The following is a 16,837-nucleotide window of genomic DNA, read 5'->3' on the forward strand; positions in this document are numbered from 1 at the left end:
ACAGGAGTACAAATGCTGTTTAGTATTTCCAAAGTGCATCAGGAGACAGGAAAAATCCTCCACTTACAACACACACCTCCAGGTGGCAGCAGAGTTTAGGCAGCTTGTGTGAGTGCCTAGTTGATTGACAAGTTCAGTTCTTAGGCTACTTGGAACACATTTTCCTATATTGGATTATATAAACAAATATGTCCATGTGTGCATTTATGATTGGCTTTGATCAAGTCCTAGATCATGTTTTCATGATGATGCCTCTAACTCTGGATGTAGCTTCAGTTCACCCACATGCATATTATCTGGTCCCTCATGCTAGTCCCAGGGGTGGTATCTACTTTTCTGTTTACTTTTCTGACAGCGGCCTGTCTCTTGTAACCTAGTTGCTTCAACTGTTACTCCAAAGCTGGATCTCTGTTTATAGCACTTCACAACATCAGACACTTCCATCAGTGCATACTGGAAATGGGGTTCCATCATGTAATTCTGCCCTCTAACAGTGTAAACTCTTTAAACTAGAGCAGAGGAGACTTGGCAGGGTGTTTGTGGGAACCATGGTTGAGTGCGTCAAGGGGATAGAGGGCAGCAACCTTGATTAACTAAGGAGTTTCCCAGAGAGCAGCATTCAGACCCATATGCCTGAATCTCCTTTTCTTACAGTACATGGTTTGGGAATGAGAATCGGAGGTTCTTCAACGCCAACGGTTTCTGGTTCTTTTCTCATAAAGCTTGGCTGGCGTCATAGTTCAATCTGCATCTCAACAATTCGTTTTTCTTAACAATGCCAGACATTTGATTACTTTTCATTAACTTCCCAAATGTCAGATATGCTGTGGTATTTCTTTGAACAACCAGCACCAGCAAAACAAAGCCTTTAGACTTCTCTTAGGTTCCCTCATGAGCCAATGTCTACAGCCTGGCAAGGGAGTCAGACTCTCCAAGCCTGGACGCTGTGTTTTATTAGAACAGCAGGCACTTCCAATGTCTCACCAAGACTCCAACACAAACATTTCCAGACCTACAACCTCCTTGTTTAAGCTGGACTCGACCTTAGCATACTTTAGCACTGATGCGCAGCACATGACCAATTCGGAGGAACTTTTCAAGAGGTCATCGAGCTCGGACTGTAGCATGTTTTTATTGTTGTTTGTTCATGGCCCATGGAGGGATTTGGGGTAAACATATTTTGTCCTCACAGTTTGATAGCTGAATGAGAGGACATAGCTGTGTGGTGTGGGAATTCTGTAATTTGTCTTGGTTCACCAAGATGGTTCACCTCAGGCCCCCTGCCCAGGGATCGACAATAAGTACAGCCAGTTTGCTATTTACACTCTAAAAATGCCTTATAGAGACAGACCCTCACAGAACAGTCTTATCTTGATCATCATCTTCCCAAACTGTCACCACCTTTGTTTTCCAAGCTTTTTTTTTATATTCCGCCCTCCCTCGTCTGGAACCGTTTCATTTTCTCATAAAAAACCCTGAGCTGCAGTACAAGGCAAGGAGCTCTTTAAGTGTGAGGTGAATCATGTGCAGCAGAAAGAGCCATAAAGTAGCAGCCTTCTTACAGCAACACAACAGTGCTCTGCCTAGTCTGTTGTGCTGACCTGCATCTTTTGATTGTATAAAAGCCTCAGCTTACCCCAGATTCCTCGTGTCACATGATGCCTTCTCAGTCTGCTGCCTCTCACTTGTCTGGGCCTGATGTTCAATCTCTATTCAGAGAAGCTGGCTCGCTTGATGGGGCATTAACAGGAAGTCAAAACGAAAGAAATGAGTAGGACTGGTTGATGTGAGACTATAGTGGTAAAAGGGACACTTACTCTCCTCGCATCGTGCCTCGTCACCCCTCCATTTTAGAAGACACTGGAAGGTTGTCCATGTAATCCTCTCTAGGGTGGATGCAAAACATCTGTCTGCCCTGTCTGTGCCACATATCTGGGAAGAGTTGTGCAATTGCATATTTCAAAGCAAACTATTTTGTTTTAGCTGTGTTTTGAAAGGAGTGTGGGAAGGAGTGGAAAAGATTGTTCACTCTACTGTATGTGTGATATCCATTATTTCAGTGAGGGGCTGATGTGTGTCTGTGCATTCTCAAAAAACTACATTCATTGTATAAAATCTGTCTTAGTCTCTCCACTGGTTCTTCAAATCATAAAAGCTATGACTTACCTTTATAGAGGAAGTGTTTGGATAGTGAAGGAAGACTTTATGATTGTTTATCTGGTAGCTATGGACACATAATATAGAGTCTGGGTTAGCACTGGGTTTCAGTTCTTAATCATAAAGGGGAATTACAACAATTATGTGTGTGTGTGTGTGTGTTTCATGACAGGGAGCTATATCATCTTGTGTCTTCCGACCTATTAAATACAGAGCAGTAGCTTTTTTATGATCTATTTGAATCTTGGTTGGTTGTGAAGGTGTTGAATGTCGAGGACTCTGTGTCTGTGATGCAAAATACATGCTCTGTTTAGAAGTCTGCCAGGATTTGACTACTCTCAGCTGCTGTGTGCTGGTGTTAGTGATCAAATACCTCACAGTGATTGTGCTTCCCGTTCTCAGATAGGAGGCGGCGAGATGGTACATCTGGCTGGATGTGAGGGAAAAGAAAATGGGAGCTGTAAATTCAGTGAGTCTTGTGTGTCAGCAATTTGTCGACACCAGCATATTTCATTTCAATGTGAGAGAACATGTGTTTGATGTGTTTTGAGCAGCTTCTCCCAACAAAATTATTAAATATATATTCAAAGGTGCTGTATATATCCTTTGTATTTATATATATATATATTATGCTCAAACAATTTAAACAAAAATATACATAGATCTTCTGATTAATTGGACTGTGTAGAGGACTCTGCACGTTAACTTCTATTGACTGACATGACTGTGAAGTATGTCTTTAACTTCAAATTCCATGAAGCCAGGCAGTATCCTAATGTATCTCCTATCTCTAACAGTTATGAGAAGCATGTGAGCAATGTCAACGTCGGGTAACTGGCTGTCTGTATGGGAATTAACACATTTTCATTTCCAACGTCATTTCAAATTACATTTTTCAGTTCGAAAGTGATCAATCAATCTGTCAAATGTATCCACCTGACAAATCTCAAAATAAATCGGGATTTAACATGCCTACGTTTGTACATGAACAAAGTCTCGCGAGATATGTAAAAACAGTTTCGAATAGTCAACGCGACCAATGAACAACGGGTGAGCTTGAGCTGTTGATCAGAGCGGATGAAGGTGGGACCGCCGACCGAAAAGAAGTATATTGGAAAATGTGAAAGTGACGAGACAGCTTTTACCTGTTTTATTTGATCAGGACCAGGATGTAAAGAGAAGGTGTTGATTTATTGAGATATCTCAAGACAAGTAGTTTTGCACTTGCTAATCGGTACGTTCACTGCGTTTCTATGTTGGTTGACTCCTAAAAATTGCAACCCAGTTGCTAGCGAGCTAACGTCTCGTTAGCACGCAAACTAGCTAGCGAGAGCTAGGGAGGTAGCTATTGCCCGCTGTGTGAGTTAGCTAGTGCTAGCTTAGTCTACTCGCTGGAATCAAAGATGACTATATAAACACATTATAATGTGTCGCTGTTGTAAATTGTTACCTGATTTAGCTAGCGTGTGTACTTCATTAGCAACCTTTCGCATTTAGCTATCTTAGATTGCGACAAAACGTAATGCGTTTATTTTTGTTTAACGTTCCATGGAATGTTTATGTTCCAGGAAATACTCAGTCTCAGAACTAGTAGTCTACTTGCAGTTCACCCACTGTTGATCACTCGGCTGCCAGTTGCTAACTCGCTAGCTATCTAGATTTCTGATGGGTCCTGTGTCCTATACAGTTATACCTCTGACTTCATTGTGTTGGAGAACGATAGTTAGCGTTAGTTAGTCTAGTTAGTGTTTTTCGCAGCTAGCTAACGTTAGCTGGCTAGTATGCTCAGGCCAACCTTTGTAATAGAAAGGTAGCTCTATGACTGAGCCTGGAATTAACGCATTTACCCGCTTTTTATAATTCCTCACGTATGTATCATGGTCATTATAGCCAACGTCAAACTGTAAGATATAGAATCTGCCCAACCAGCCATTATATTTGGAAAACATTTAAAAAAAATTAAGTCGTCTGTTGTGACAAATGTTTCACAAATGTTGACAATATGCATCCAAGTGTGTATCTAATCTCTTAATTTTAACTTGAATATTGTGTGTGTTTGCAGACTTAAAAGCGTATACACCATGGCTAGCTCGATATGAAACTAACATACAATTGTGTGCATACCGGGAGTTTATGAGACCTAGTCTGTAATGAGTCAGTTAAATTGCATACCATTAACTTACTTCCTATATCACCTTGGTCAGTCAGACCTTGCTAGTCAGCGGTGATACCATGGATGTATAACACAAGCACATGGGCTGTCAGTGGGACAAGGTTGTCTACCTCCTTGCTTGGTTGTCAAGCAAACTGCACATAATCTGTAAGGTTAGCTATCTGGAGACCACCTGCCCTGCCTCATGACAAGATAATGAGTGGGCTATGACAAACCTTAACGACACACTAAATAATGGATTTGTAGTCAGAGGTGTGTGTGTGTGATAGTAAGTAAATGTGTTTACATTGGTGGCCTTGGTCTGAAGGCCGTTGTTTACAGGGAGACTTTGTTTTTTCACAAAAGCCGGCTAAGTGTTTTTTTATCACATCTCTGGACCTTTGCCAGTCCGAGTGACGAATGAGATCTTCTGCTCTTGAGCTCTTCTCTCCACGGCGGCATTCCTCTCCTTGAGGGCAGACGTCATTGTTACATGAGTGTTCAATCTGAGAGCAGATGTTTTCCCTGGCAGGGAGACTGACAGCAGCCTCCGAACACAGCTGTTTGGAGCAGCAAGGAGATAGTGTTCTAACGTGTCTGATCAAATCAAGTCAGCATAACCTCTTTCAGCTGGTGGGAGTGTTTGGGGCTTTCTGTCTGATGGCAAATTGGGTTATTTGGGTGTATGAACGACCTTTTGAAGTTTCACACAACTTGGACAACCTTCCAATGGACAACAGTAGGTTACCTGCGTGTACGTTTTTAAAGTTACTGGTCTGACAGATGTTTCCCCCCCCCCTCTCTTCTCCCACCCAGGTGTTGAGGTGTCGAAGCCCCACATTGAGAGGGGCTAGCTGGCTGATATGATTGATTCACCGGAAGAAGCCACCATGTCTTAAACCGTGTCCCGCCCGCGGAAAACCTGTCCCCCCACCCCGGACCCCCACCCCCCTCCCCCGTCCACCCCCCTCTCCCCCTCCCAGGCCTGGCCCTCCCTGTCCATGTGAGAGGCGTGGCCGGTTCCCCTCTACCCCTCTCTGGAGGAGACATGAGTCTCAAGAAGCCCCAGATGGGTTCGGACAGGGACCTCCAGTCCACCGCCTCCTCCATCAGCCTGCCCTCGGTCAAGAAGACCCCCAAGAAGAGGCGCCTGTCCCTGGCCGCCTTCTTCCGACGGCGCCGGGAGCCCAAGCGCAAGTCCCGCGAGCTCCACGTCGGGCTGGGAGGGGTGGACGGCATCGCCAGCATAGAGAGCATCCACTCCGAGATGTGCAACGACAAGAACTCCGCCTTCTCCGTGGCGGGGGCGGCCTCCACCTCCTCGGGGGGCTCCTCCGCCGCCGCCGGCCCCTCCTCCCCTCCCTCCTTGGGGCTGCTGGAGTGCCCCCTGTGCCTTCTGCGTCACTCCAGGGACTGCTTCCCGGACATCATGACGTGCCACCACCGCTCGTGCGCCGACTGCCTGCGCCAGTACCTGCGCATCGAGATCTCCGAAAGCCGCGTCAACATCTGCTGCCCCGAGTGCTCGGAGCGCTTCAACCCCCACGACATCCGTATGATCCTGGCCGACCACGCCCTCATGGAGAAGTACGAGGAGTTCATGCTGCGCCGCTGGCTGGTGGCCGACCCCGACTGCCGCTGGTGCCCCGCCCCGGACTGCGGGTGAGAGCAGCACACACACACACACATCACAGAACATGGGTGGGCAGCCCTAGCTCGCTGTCTGGCCCTCTGGTCTGGGCCTCTGGTCTAGGCCTTGGGTCCAGCTCAGTGGACCGCCCTAGCTAGCTGTCTGGGCCTCTTGGTCCAGCTCTGTGGACCGCCCTAGCTATCTGTCTGGGCCTCTTGGTCCAGCTCTGTGGACCGCCCTAGCTAGCTGTCTGGGCCTCTTGGTCCAGCTCAGTGGACCGCCCTAGCTAGATGTCTGGGCCTCTTGGTCCAGCTCTGTGGACCGCCCTAGCTAGCTGTCTGGGCCTCTTGGTCCAGCTCAGTGGACCGCCCTAGCTAGCTGTCTGGGCCTCTTGGTCCAGCTCTGTGGACCGCCCTAGCTAGCTGTCTGGGCCTCTTGGTCCAGCTCAGTGGACCGCCTTAGCTAGATGTTTGGGCCTCTTGGTCCAGCTCTGTGGACCGCCCTAGCTAGCTGTCTGGGCCTCTTGGTCCAGCTCTGTGGACCGCCCTAGCTAGCTGTCTGGGCCTCTTGGTCCAGCTCTGTGGACCGCCCTAGCTAGCTGTCTGGGCCTTGGGTCCAGCTCTGTGGACCGCCCTAGCTAGCTGTCTGGGCCTTGGGTCCAGCTCTGTGGACCGCCCTAGCTAGCTGTCTGGGCCTCTGCTGCAGTGGAACAAAAGTGTGGCGTCTGGCCGGCGGTCTGCTGACACCAGCGTTTGGGCCCATTGTGCTTTCATAAGTAGAATGGAGTTGGAGCCCAGCCTGGGTCACGTGACCATAGGGGTGGGAGAGGAGAGGAGGATGGCACTGCCAGGGCCAAGAGTGGTGGCACCGAACAGAACATGCTGCTGATTGGTGCCTTGGAGTTGCTAGGACAACAACAGGCCCTAACTGAAGCTCTTTAGCCCAGTCTCATAGGATCACTGTGTGTCTGGATGTCAGAGTGACACTGACACACAGCTGAGTCCCTTTCTTTTATGGATTGCCAGTGTATTTACTAGGGCTCTGTTGGTAAGGCAAATGGTTCAGCCAATTTGTAGAGCCATTAACAGTAAATGTGATATTGTGGAGGGTTCGGTGTGTGGAATACACCAGACATGGATTATCAGGGTTAGGATCGGTTAGAGGATAAGAGGTAGGGGAGGAGCCCCTTCTTTAGGAACCTGCCACAGCCCCCAGTCTCAGCCCCGTCTCAGCCCCAAGTCCCAGCCCCCTGTCCCAGCCCCAAGTCCCAGCCCCAAGTCCCAGCCCCAAGTCTCAGCCCCCAGTCCCAGCCCCCAGTCTCAGCCCCAAGTCCCAGCCCCCAGTCTCAGCCCCGTCTCAGCCCCCTGTCCCAGCCCCCTGTCCCAGCCCCCTGTCCCAGCCCCCTGTCCCAGCCCCCTGTCTCAGCCCCCAGTCCCAGCCCCCAGTCCCAGCCCCTGTCCCAGCCCCCAGTCTCAGCCCCCTGTCCCAGCCCCCTGTTCCAGCCCCCAGTCCCAGCCCCCAGTCCCAGCCCCCAGTCCCAGCCCCCAGTCCCAGCCCCCTGTCTCAGCCCCCTGTCTCAGCCCCCTGTTCCAGCCCCCTGTTCCAGCCCCCTGTCCCAGCCCCCTGTCCCAGCCCCATGGTGCAGCCCTGTGTTCCACACCCCAGCTGAGTCACTATCACCACCAGTCAGGGATTCCGAGGCCAGGGCGGCCTTGCTGGCTGATCCTGGGGGAAAGACTTTATTTACTCTACCTAAGCTCCACCCCCTGCTAGAGCAAATATTAGCTTGGCCACGAAAGATGGCCTTTCTGGCTCCAGCCTAGTACGCAGCAGATACCTGGTAGGAACAGATGGACTGCCATTGACCTGGAGGGGGGGAGAGGAGGAGGAGGAGGAGGGGAGAGGAGAGTGGCTAGGATAGGGTGGAGGGAGTTCCATCAGGAGGGTAGGAGGTAAGAAGGGAGTAGTGAGAGAAGGAGAGGTGATGTGCGTGGAGGGGGGCGGGCAGATGCCTGATCTGCTGTTGCCGTGTTAACGTTCCTGCTGACGGACGGGCTTGACCAGGGCCAGAGTCCAGACCAGGACCAGTGTGTTCTGGGTAAACATGACCTCAACCCCCCTACGCAGGAGATGTACATCTAGTCCACCCCACTCTCTTTCTCTCTGTCTCTCTCTCTCTCTCTCTGTCTCTCTCTCTGTCTCTCTATCTGTCTCTCTATCTCTCTGTCTCTCTCTCTGTCTCTCTCTGTCTCTCTATCTTTCTCTCGTCTCTGTCTCTCGTCTCTCTCTCTGTCTCTCTCTCTGTCTCTCTATCTCTCTCTCGTTTCTCTCTCTGTCTCTCTATCTCTCTCTCGTCTCTCTCTCTGTCTCTCTATCTTTATCTCGTCTCTGTCTCTCGTCTCTCTCTCTGTCTCTCTATCTCTCTCTCGTCTCTCTCTCTGTCTCTCTATCTTTCTCTCGTCTCTCTCTCTGTCTCTCGTCTCTCTCTCTCTGTCTCTCGTCTCTCTCTCTGTCTCTCGTCTCTCTGTCTCTCGTCTGTACTGTGGCCTGCTGATGTGTCCCTCCCTGGTCAGTAATTCCCAGCCAGGCCATGCAGGGCTGTGGATAGCTGTCTAATTCCATTCCTGAGTGACTGCCTGCTGGCCCCCCGCCACTGAGCCACACTGCTGCTGCAGTGCAGGGAAATACAGAGGGAGGGAGGGAGGGAGAGCGTGTGTGTGAGAGAGAGTTTGTGTGTGTGTCTGTGTGTGAGAGGTCGGATGCCCAGACGCGTTAGCTGTCTGATCGTCTTGATCGCGATGAACTTGAGCTCCTCGGGCCATGTTCACGTGCGACCCGCTCCACTTGGGAGTGTTGTCGGCAGTCATTTCCTTTTCTTCCAGCAATTGTTTGCAATGCTAAAACTCATAAAGACGTGTCTAGCTCCTCCTCCTCTGTGCGCTCTCGCTCTCTGTGTGTGTGTCCAGTTCAGAAGAGCAGCCGTTCAGCACGTCGTCAGGCCGTCGGGGCCGTGTTTTCAGACACGACAGCAGGTTTATGACCTCCGTCTGCACGGTCTTGGTGTTCTTTGTCTCCATGGCACCTGGCCGCCCGACCTGTTCATGTTAGTCTTTCTTTATGACTCACTGTTCCGTTGGCTAGCACACCAGGCTTGGCTAGGAGGGTCCCTTGGATAGCCTGGGCGGTTTTGTGGTGTCTAGGGCTAGGAGTGGTCTGTTGTAACGTAGCCTGGTTTTGTGTTGTCTACGGCTAGGAGTGGTCTGTTGTAATGTAGCCTAGTTTTGTGTTGGCTAGGAGTGTTGTTTTAGTTGCCAGGAGAGTTTTCTTGGCCTACGTAGCTCATGTATCACTGTAAAACAATGGCCAGTAGACACAGACAGCCCACACAAACGGATGGGAACTCCAGGCTAGACCCAGTCCTTGTAAAACCCTCGACCCAGTCCCTGGTCGAATGCTAGACCTGGCCCAGACCATGGTTCAACCCCAGGGCAGGCCTGAGGCCCAGAGCCTGAAGCCGGCCTCCTGGCCTCCCCCATCCCGCCCCCCCCCCCCGTGGTCCATTAGTCCAGTCTGCAGTGTGTATCAGCTAGGACACGGATGCTATCAAGCTGCAGAGGTTTTTTCCTGGATCATGTTAGGATTCCACACCCTGACCCTGGAACAGTCAACTGGGGTGAGGGTCCGAAACCTCCTCTGGTCTTTGTGAGGGATTTGGAGGGAGTAGAGAGGGAGATGTGGGGGAGGAAAGGGAGGCAGGCTGGGAACAGTGAACAGTGTGGGATCAACCGGGGCAGATTGGAACCCTGGATTAATGCTCCCTGATAGGAGGAGGGCGGGGTTATGTGAGGACACAGGAAGTACAGGATTGATTCTCTGGCTGATGGAGGAGGATTTGGCTGAAGGAGAGACTAGATTGAGGGAGGGAGGGATGGATGGAAGGAGGGAGGGACAGAGGGAGATCGAGGCCGATAAATGTAGGGTGAGACATCTGTACATCCCCCCTCTGTACCCCCCCCCCATCTCCTGAACCCTCCCACCGAAACGGCGGCCCCCTAACGCCCCTGCTCGTGGTCCGCAGGTATGCGGTGATCGCCTTCGGCTGCGCCAGCTGCCCCAAGCTGACGTGCGGGCGGGAGGGCTGCGGCACCGAGTTCTGCTACCACTGCAAGCAGCTGTGGCACCCCAACCAGACGTGCGACGCGGCGCGCCAGCAGCGGGCGCAGAGCCTGCGGCTGAGGACGGCTCGCTCCTCCTCCCTCAGCTACAGCCAGGAGAGCGGCGCCGCAGGTACGCGGGGAATGCGCACACACACACACTCTACACTCACTGCACGTGTGCCGCGCTCTGACGGTATCTCCCGCGGTCCCCGACCGTGAACCGTCGCTTCTACTCGCTCTCCTTTTCTTCCAGTCACACACACAGTGTAGTCTTGCGACAAACGCCGCTCACGCGTGAGGTGTGGCTGTGTTCTTGCTCACGGTGTTTCCTCCCTCTGCTCCGCCGCCCCCCCCCCCCCCCCCCCCCCCCAGCTGATGACATCAAGCCCTGTCCGCGCTGCGCCGCGTACATCATCAAGATGAACGACGGCAGCTGCAATCACATGACCTGCGCCGTCTGCGGCTGTGAGTTCTGCTGGCTCTGCATGAAGGAGATCTCGGATCTGCACTACCTGAGGTGAGACACACACACACTTGCGCTACACACACGCGCCCCCACTCGCATCTGTCAGAGCATTCAGTGGTGCCTCACAGCTTTTACAGTAGCAGTAGGATGACAGGGAAATGGAAAGGAAATGGGAAAAAAAGCATTTTTTTATTGTCAGCTCTATTTGGAAACTTCCAGTTCACATCCAGTCTGTCAACATGGTCAGGATGTGCTCTTCCCTCGCCGTCTCCTCACCCACGCTCTCTCTCCTCTCCTCCCCCATCCTCCCCTCTCCTCCCCCACCGTCTCTCTCCTCTCCTCCCCCCACCCTCTCTCTCCCCTCCTCTCTCTCCTCTCCTCCCCCTGCCCCTCTCCTCCAGTCCGTCAGGGTGTACCTTCTGGGGCAAGAAGCCGTGGAGCCGGAAGAAGAAGATCCTGTGGCAGCTGGGCACGCTGGTGGGCGCCCCCGTGGGCATCGCCCTCATCGCAGGCATCGCCATCCCCGCCATGATCATCGGCATCCCGGTGTACGTGGGCCGCAAGGTGAGGCCACACGTGGATCTGGTCGTCACACAGTTGCAATACAAGAGTCTGGTTTCCGTTCGAACTGGTTGCTACTACAGTATCTCGAGTGAACACCACAGTAACGCCGACTGCAACACTACAACGCATTACTCAACCAAAAATGTTTCCCCCTCATGACAGTCATTACTCACAGAGCCGTGGTACATTTGAAAGAGGAACAATAAAACCAAGGTCCTCTGCCAGAAAGTTTTCTAAATTCCCCCGGAGAGCCTGCCAAGATGGAGGCTGAGCCAGAGCCTTGTTCTCTCCTCCTCTCCCCCAGCTTCTGCTACTGTTACTGCAACACTGTCTGCTTAGAGCAGCGTTCATTACTGCAACACTGTCTGCTTAGAGCAGCGTTCATTACTGCAACACTGTCTGCTTAGAGCAGCGTTCATTACTGCAACACTGTCTGCTTAGAGCAGCGTTCATTACTGCAACACTGTCTGCTTAGAGTAGCGTTCATTACTGCAACACTGTCTGCTTAGAGTAGCGTTCATTACTGCAACACTGTCTGGTTAGAGCAGCGTTCATTACTGCAACACTGTCTGCTTAGAGTAGCGTTCATTACTGCAACACTGTCTGGTTAGAGCAGTGTTCATTACTGCAACACTGTCTGCTTAGAGCAGCGTTCATTACTGCAACACTGTCTGCTTAGAGCAGCGTTCATTACTGCAACACTGTCTGCTTAGAGTAGCGTTTATTACTGCAACACTGTGGTTAGAGTTGCGTTCATTACTGCAACACTGTCTGGTTAGAGTAGCGTTCGTTACTGCAACACTATCGGGTTAGAGTACCGTTCATTACTGCAACACTGTCTGGTTAGAGTAGCGTTCATTACTGCTACACTGTCTGGTTAGAGTAGCGTTCATTACTGCAACACTGTCTGGTTAGAGTAGCATTCATTACTGCTACACTGTCTGCTTAGAGTTGCTTACTGCAACACTGTGGTTAAAGTAGCGTTCACTACTGCAACGCTGTCTGGTTAGAGTTGCTTACTGCAACACTGGTTAGAATAGCCTACTGCAACACTATCTGCAGTGGTCTGGTTAGAGTAGCGTTCAATACTTCAACTCTTTCTGGTTAGAAAAGAGTTCACTACTGCAACAAAGTCACGACCCCTGACCCTGTCTCCTCTCCCCCTGACTGGTTCAGATCCATAACCGCTACGAGGGTAAGGATATCTCCAACCACAAGAGGAACCTGGTGATCGCCGGGGGCGTGACCCTGTCAGTCATCGTGTCTCCAGTGGTGGCAGCCGTCACCGTGGGTGAGTGTTCCCCCCCTCCCTCTACCTACCTCTCTCTTGTCCTCTCTCCCTTTCTCTTTCCATCTCACATACAATCTCACTCACACACACACACACACACACACACACTCTCTCCCTCCTTCCCTTCCTCTCCATCATGCCAACTCCTACTGCAGTCGCCCCTGAGAGCAAGGTCAACAAATAATCGTCAGGCAGGCACATAAACCCTGACTTCCTGTCCGTTTATCGACTTCTCCTGGTGTGACCGGTCCTCCTTCTCCTTCTTTTCTCCTGCGTACTCGTGGTCTGGTCTTACGTAAAGCTGTTTGTTTTCACATTTGACTCGGCTCGAAGGGTCATTTCACCTCAGGAGATGCCACCTTGCCGAGCTGTCCTGTACAACGGGGACCTCTGCTGGATGTGTCTGGTCACTGCAGGAAATGTTACGCGTGTGCGTGTCCTTATGTATTTCCGTGTGGGTGTCCCTGTGTGTGTGTGTGCGTGTGTGCACAGGCGTGGGCGTGCCCATCATGCTGGCGTACGTGTACGGGGTGGTGCCCATCTCCCTGTGCCGCAGCGGGGGGTGCGGCGTGTCGGCGGGCAACGGCAAGGGCGTGAGGATCGAGTTTGACGACGAGAACGACATGAACGCCGGCAGCGGGGCGGCGGCCACAGGTGCGTGAGCGCCGCTGGCTCCGCCCACCCTTACTTTGGGGGGGGAGAGAGGGGGGAACTACACAAAAACAACATACCATATTTCTTTTTTTTTTACATGCCAATGGTGATCCTGGGTCCTCACCTCGTTTCCTCTCTCCTCCTCCAGACTCCACCTCCGTGGTGGACTCCAGGAACAACCCCAGCCTGGGAGAGGGCAGCGTGTGCGGCCTGACGGGCAGCCTCAGCGCCAGCGGCAGTCACATGGAGCGCCTGGGCACCATGAGGGACAACCTGAGTGAGAACGCCAGCACCATGGCCCTGGCCGGGGCCAGCATCACGGGCAGCCTGTCAGGCAGCGCCATGGTCAACTACCTGCACAGGTGTGTGTGTGAGAGTGTGAGCGAGCACTAACCAGTGCCACCAGAAGACGACAACATGACAAACTGGACATCCCGCCTGTTCTGTCATCGATGGTGTATGTGATGACATCATCGCCCCTCCCTTCCTCTTCCTCTCCAGGCTGGAGGTGCAGGCGGACGTCCAGAAGGAGCGCTGCAGCCTCAGCGGGGAGTCGGCCACCGTCAGCCTGGGGACCATCAGCGACAACGCCAGCACCAAAGCCATGGCTGGCTCCATCCTGAACTACCTGCCCCTGGACAGGTGAGCACAGCACACGGCACAGAAAATACCCCCTCACTCTCTCTCTCTCTTACACAAACACACACACACAAACCATCACTCGGCTCACACACTGACAGACCCCCGTCCTCCCGTCCCGTGTCCAGGGACGGCACCAGTATGGAGGTCCAGGTGGACATCGAGTCCAAGCCCGTCAAGCTCCGGCACCACAGCGGCAGCAGCAGCCTGGAGGACGCGGGCAGCAACGCGGGCCGCTGCTCGGGCTGGAGCTGCCCCCCCGGCTGCCCGGCCGCCGAGGGCAGGGCCCCCCCCTCCGCCTCCTCCACCCCGGCAGCCCGCAGCTCCAAGGAGCCCTGCGCCTCGGGGAAGAAGAGCAAGGGCAAGCTGAGGAGGAGGAGCGGGGGAGGGGGAGGAGCTGGAGGAGGAGGAGGAGGCACCAAGATCAACGAGACCAGGGAGGACATGGACGCCCAGCTGCTGGAGCAGCGCAGCAGCAGCTCCGAGCTGGAGTCACCCTCCCTCAGCGGCAGCCTGCCCTCCGTGGCCGACTCCCACTCGTCGCAGCTGTCCGAGTTCAGCTGCTGCGACCTGGAGAGCGCTAAGACCTCCTGCGGCCACGCCTCCAGCGGCGGCGGCGACTACCACGCCCGCTTCGCCGCCGTCAGCCCCCTGACCGAGGTGGAGAACGACCGGCTGGAGAGCTGCCCCGCCCGGCACCGCCGCTCCCCCGGCCCATTCCCGCCCCACTCCCCGGCCTCCTCGGCGGCGTCCCCGCCGCCCCTCGCCGGCCCGGACACGACGTCCTCGCCCTGCTGCCGGACGGAGGACACCGTGAGCCTGGTGGGTCCCGCCGAGACGGACTCCTGCTCGGACGAGCTGCTGAAGGAGCCCAACAACAACAGCAGCAGCAGCCAGGCCCCGTCCACATGCGGCGGCGGCATCAAGAACCCCTGCATCCAGACTGAGATCTAACACCCACAAAGTGCTGCTCCGCGGACTATCCACGTCAGTCTCCCACTTGTCCCCCCCCCCCCCCCCCCCCCCCCCCCCCCCCCCGCCCACTAACCGAGCGGCCCCACCACAGCTTCCACCTGGCGTCTTGGGGCCTCATCCCGGAGGGGAGATGGCTAACATAGTGTTTGTCAGCGAGCTGACGTCGTCTGTGTCCGATGACAGGGACTGTCGATGTGTTCTGTGTGAAAGCAGAGAGTATCCTCCTTGCAGACGTGCCTGTGTTGATGGTAGGATGATGAATGCAGGTGTTTCCTCCCAAGAGCTCACATTCCCACACCTTCAACTCTTTTGTATTCATCCAGCTGGCTACAGTCCTCTATGAACCTACGTGGGTGAAGAAAACCACTGTGCCACAACTACATTACCCATAGTTCACTCGGGCTCTTCAGTGAGGATACAGCACCATGCAGGAGTCCTAAACTCTTAAAAATTCTGTGGAACTTGATAGGGACCAGGCAATATTGTTCTTTTTATTTGTTTTGTTTTTTTGCCCAAATGAAATTTCTAAATCGTCGGCCAGTTAAAATGTTTGTTTAATTTCTGGATGTTTGGAAAGGAACCTGTTGGTCTACAGAAGTCTTGGTTGTATTACATGGATCTATAAGGTATTCTGTGGGAGTGTAGGAGAATTCTCCTGGGGGGATTGGTCCCCAGTCTGAAAGGAAGGGGGGGGGGTGGAGGTGTGTGTAGCTGACCAGTGCTGGGAGCTGCCCTCACGTCCCGCTAGAAAGACTCGTCTCCAGGACGACGCTATGTGGGGGGAGGGGAGATGGGTCATGTTGAGTTATTTTGATAACCAATGAGGTTGGTCAATTCTGTGAAATTGGTTAAAAGTTTTTGTCTTTTTTTTTTGTCTTTGACGTTCGGTTCTGGAGACGTTGAGTTCAGTTGGAGGGATCTGACTGCTGAATCCAACCAGAACTTTGATATCTGTGTTAACTCATGGTGCCTTTGGGGAAAAAGAAGCTGTTTCAGTCAGTGTCCGTCGGTGTCTTCAAGACTTCAAGCTAATGATTTCAGAATGTCTGTGTGTCCGTGGCAGGTGTTCGCTCGTACACTGTGGTCGACATGATGAATCCATACTTTTTCAATTGCCTACCAAAGACAGCACTCAGGCTCTTGTTAACGTAAATCCTGTCAACCCGTTGATGTCCGACCGCCATCTTGAGACTCAATAATGGTGCATCGTCGCCCCTCCCTGTGAGGGGGGGGGGGACGGGGGGGGGGAACACCCAGGAATCCACAGACTGCTGTTTTTGTACATGCTTTATTACAAATGCTACGCAATGAACCGAGGGCCCAGAGAGGGCCTAGGCACCTGCACTGTTAACCTCTGGATTCCATGGATGATCGTACTGCAATGCAGGGGGAGCGGGGATGCACACGGCTCGCGTTCCCTGTCCTCCTCTGTGTTTCCCACGTCTGTCCTGTCGTCGTTCAGTGCTGCTGTGTGGTGGGTTGCGGTCCGGAGGCCAGGGCCACAGGGCCGTGCTTTACGGGGACGGGGCCACGCTCTGCAGTGACGGGGCCACGCTCTGCAGTGATGGGGCCCCGCTCTGCAGTGATGGGGCCTCGCTCTGCAGTGATGGGGCCACGCTCTGCAGTGACGGGGCCTCGCTCTGCAGTGACGGGGCCTCGCTCTGCAGTGACGGGGCCACGCTCTGCAGTGACGGGGCCACGCTCTGCAGTGACGGGGCCTCGCTCTGCAGTGACGGAGCCACGCTCTGCAGTGACGGGGCCACGCTCTGCAGTGACGGGGCCACGCTCTGCAGTGACGGGGCCACGCTCTGCAGTGACGGGGCCACGCTCTGCAGTGACGGGGCCTCGCTCTGCAGTGACGGGGCCTCGCTCTGCAGTGACGGGCCACGCTCTGCAGTGACGGGGCCACGCTCTGCAGTCGTCCTTCACCTCGGGGTGTTGTCGTTTTATGGTTTCTGCTTTGGTTTTGTTGTCGAGGTTCTTCTCCACCAAGCCCAGTTTCTGTACTCCCACTTTGAACACTAGTGCCAGGCATACATTTGTAATTTGTGCAGAAACAACATTAAAGTATTTGTATATTTGTTTGCTAATTTGCTTTACAATATGCGTGTAAATGCATATCGGAAATAAAAAAATTAGCTATACAAATGTG

At 53.2% G+C, this 16,837-nt stretch overlaps 1 protein-coding gene across 2 annotated transcripts; it reads left to right on the forward strand.

Moving 5' to 3' along the window:
- Positions 1-3,194: 3,194 nt before the first annotated feature.
- Positions 3,195-16,829, forward strand: LOC124473115 (E3 ubiquitin-protein ligase RNF19A-like). 2 transcript variants are annotated; one of them, XM_047028392.1, is made up of 10 exons: positions 3,195-3,240; positions 5,126-5,971; positions 10,018-10,226; positions 10,469-10,613; positions 10,964-11,126; positions 12,303-12,417; positions 12,910-13,071; positions 13,220-13,433; positions 13,573-13,713; positions 13,839-16,829. In XM_047028392.1, the coding sequence occupies exons 2-10, from the start codon at positions 5,358-5,360 to the stop codon at positions 14,662-14,664; spliced, it is 2,589 nt and encodes an 862-aa protein (XP_046884348.1). In that variant the 5' UTR covers positions 3,195-3,240; positions 5,126-5,357; the 3' UTR covers positions 14,665-16,829. The 2 variants fall into 2 exon arrangements, with proteins under 2 accessions (XP_046884348.1, XP_046884340.1); XM_047028384.1 differs by having other exon boundaries at positions 3,209-3,391.
- The last annotated feature ends 8 nt before the right edge of the window (positions 16,830-16,837 follow it).

This window comes from Hypomesus transpacificus, chromosome 2 (genome assembly GCF_021917145.1).
Source record: "Hypomesus transpacificus isolate Combined female chromosome 2, fHypTra1, whole genome shotgun sequence".
NCBI lineage: Eukaryota > Metazoa > Chordata > Actinopteri > Osmeriformes > Osmeridae > Hypomesus > Hypomesus transpacificus.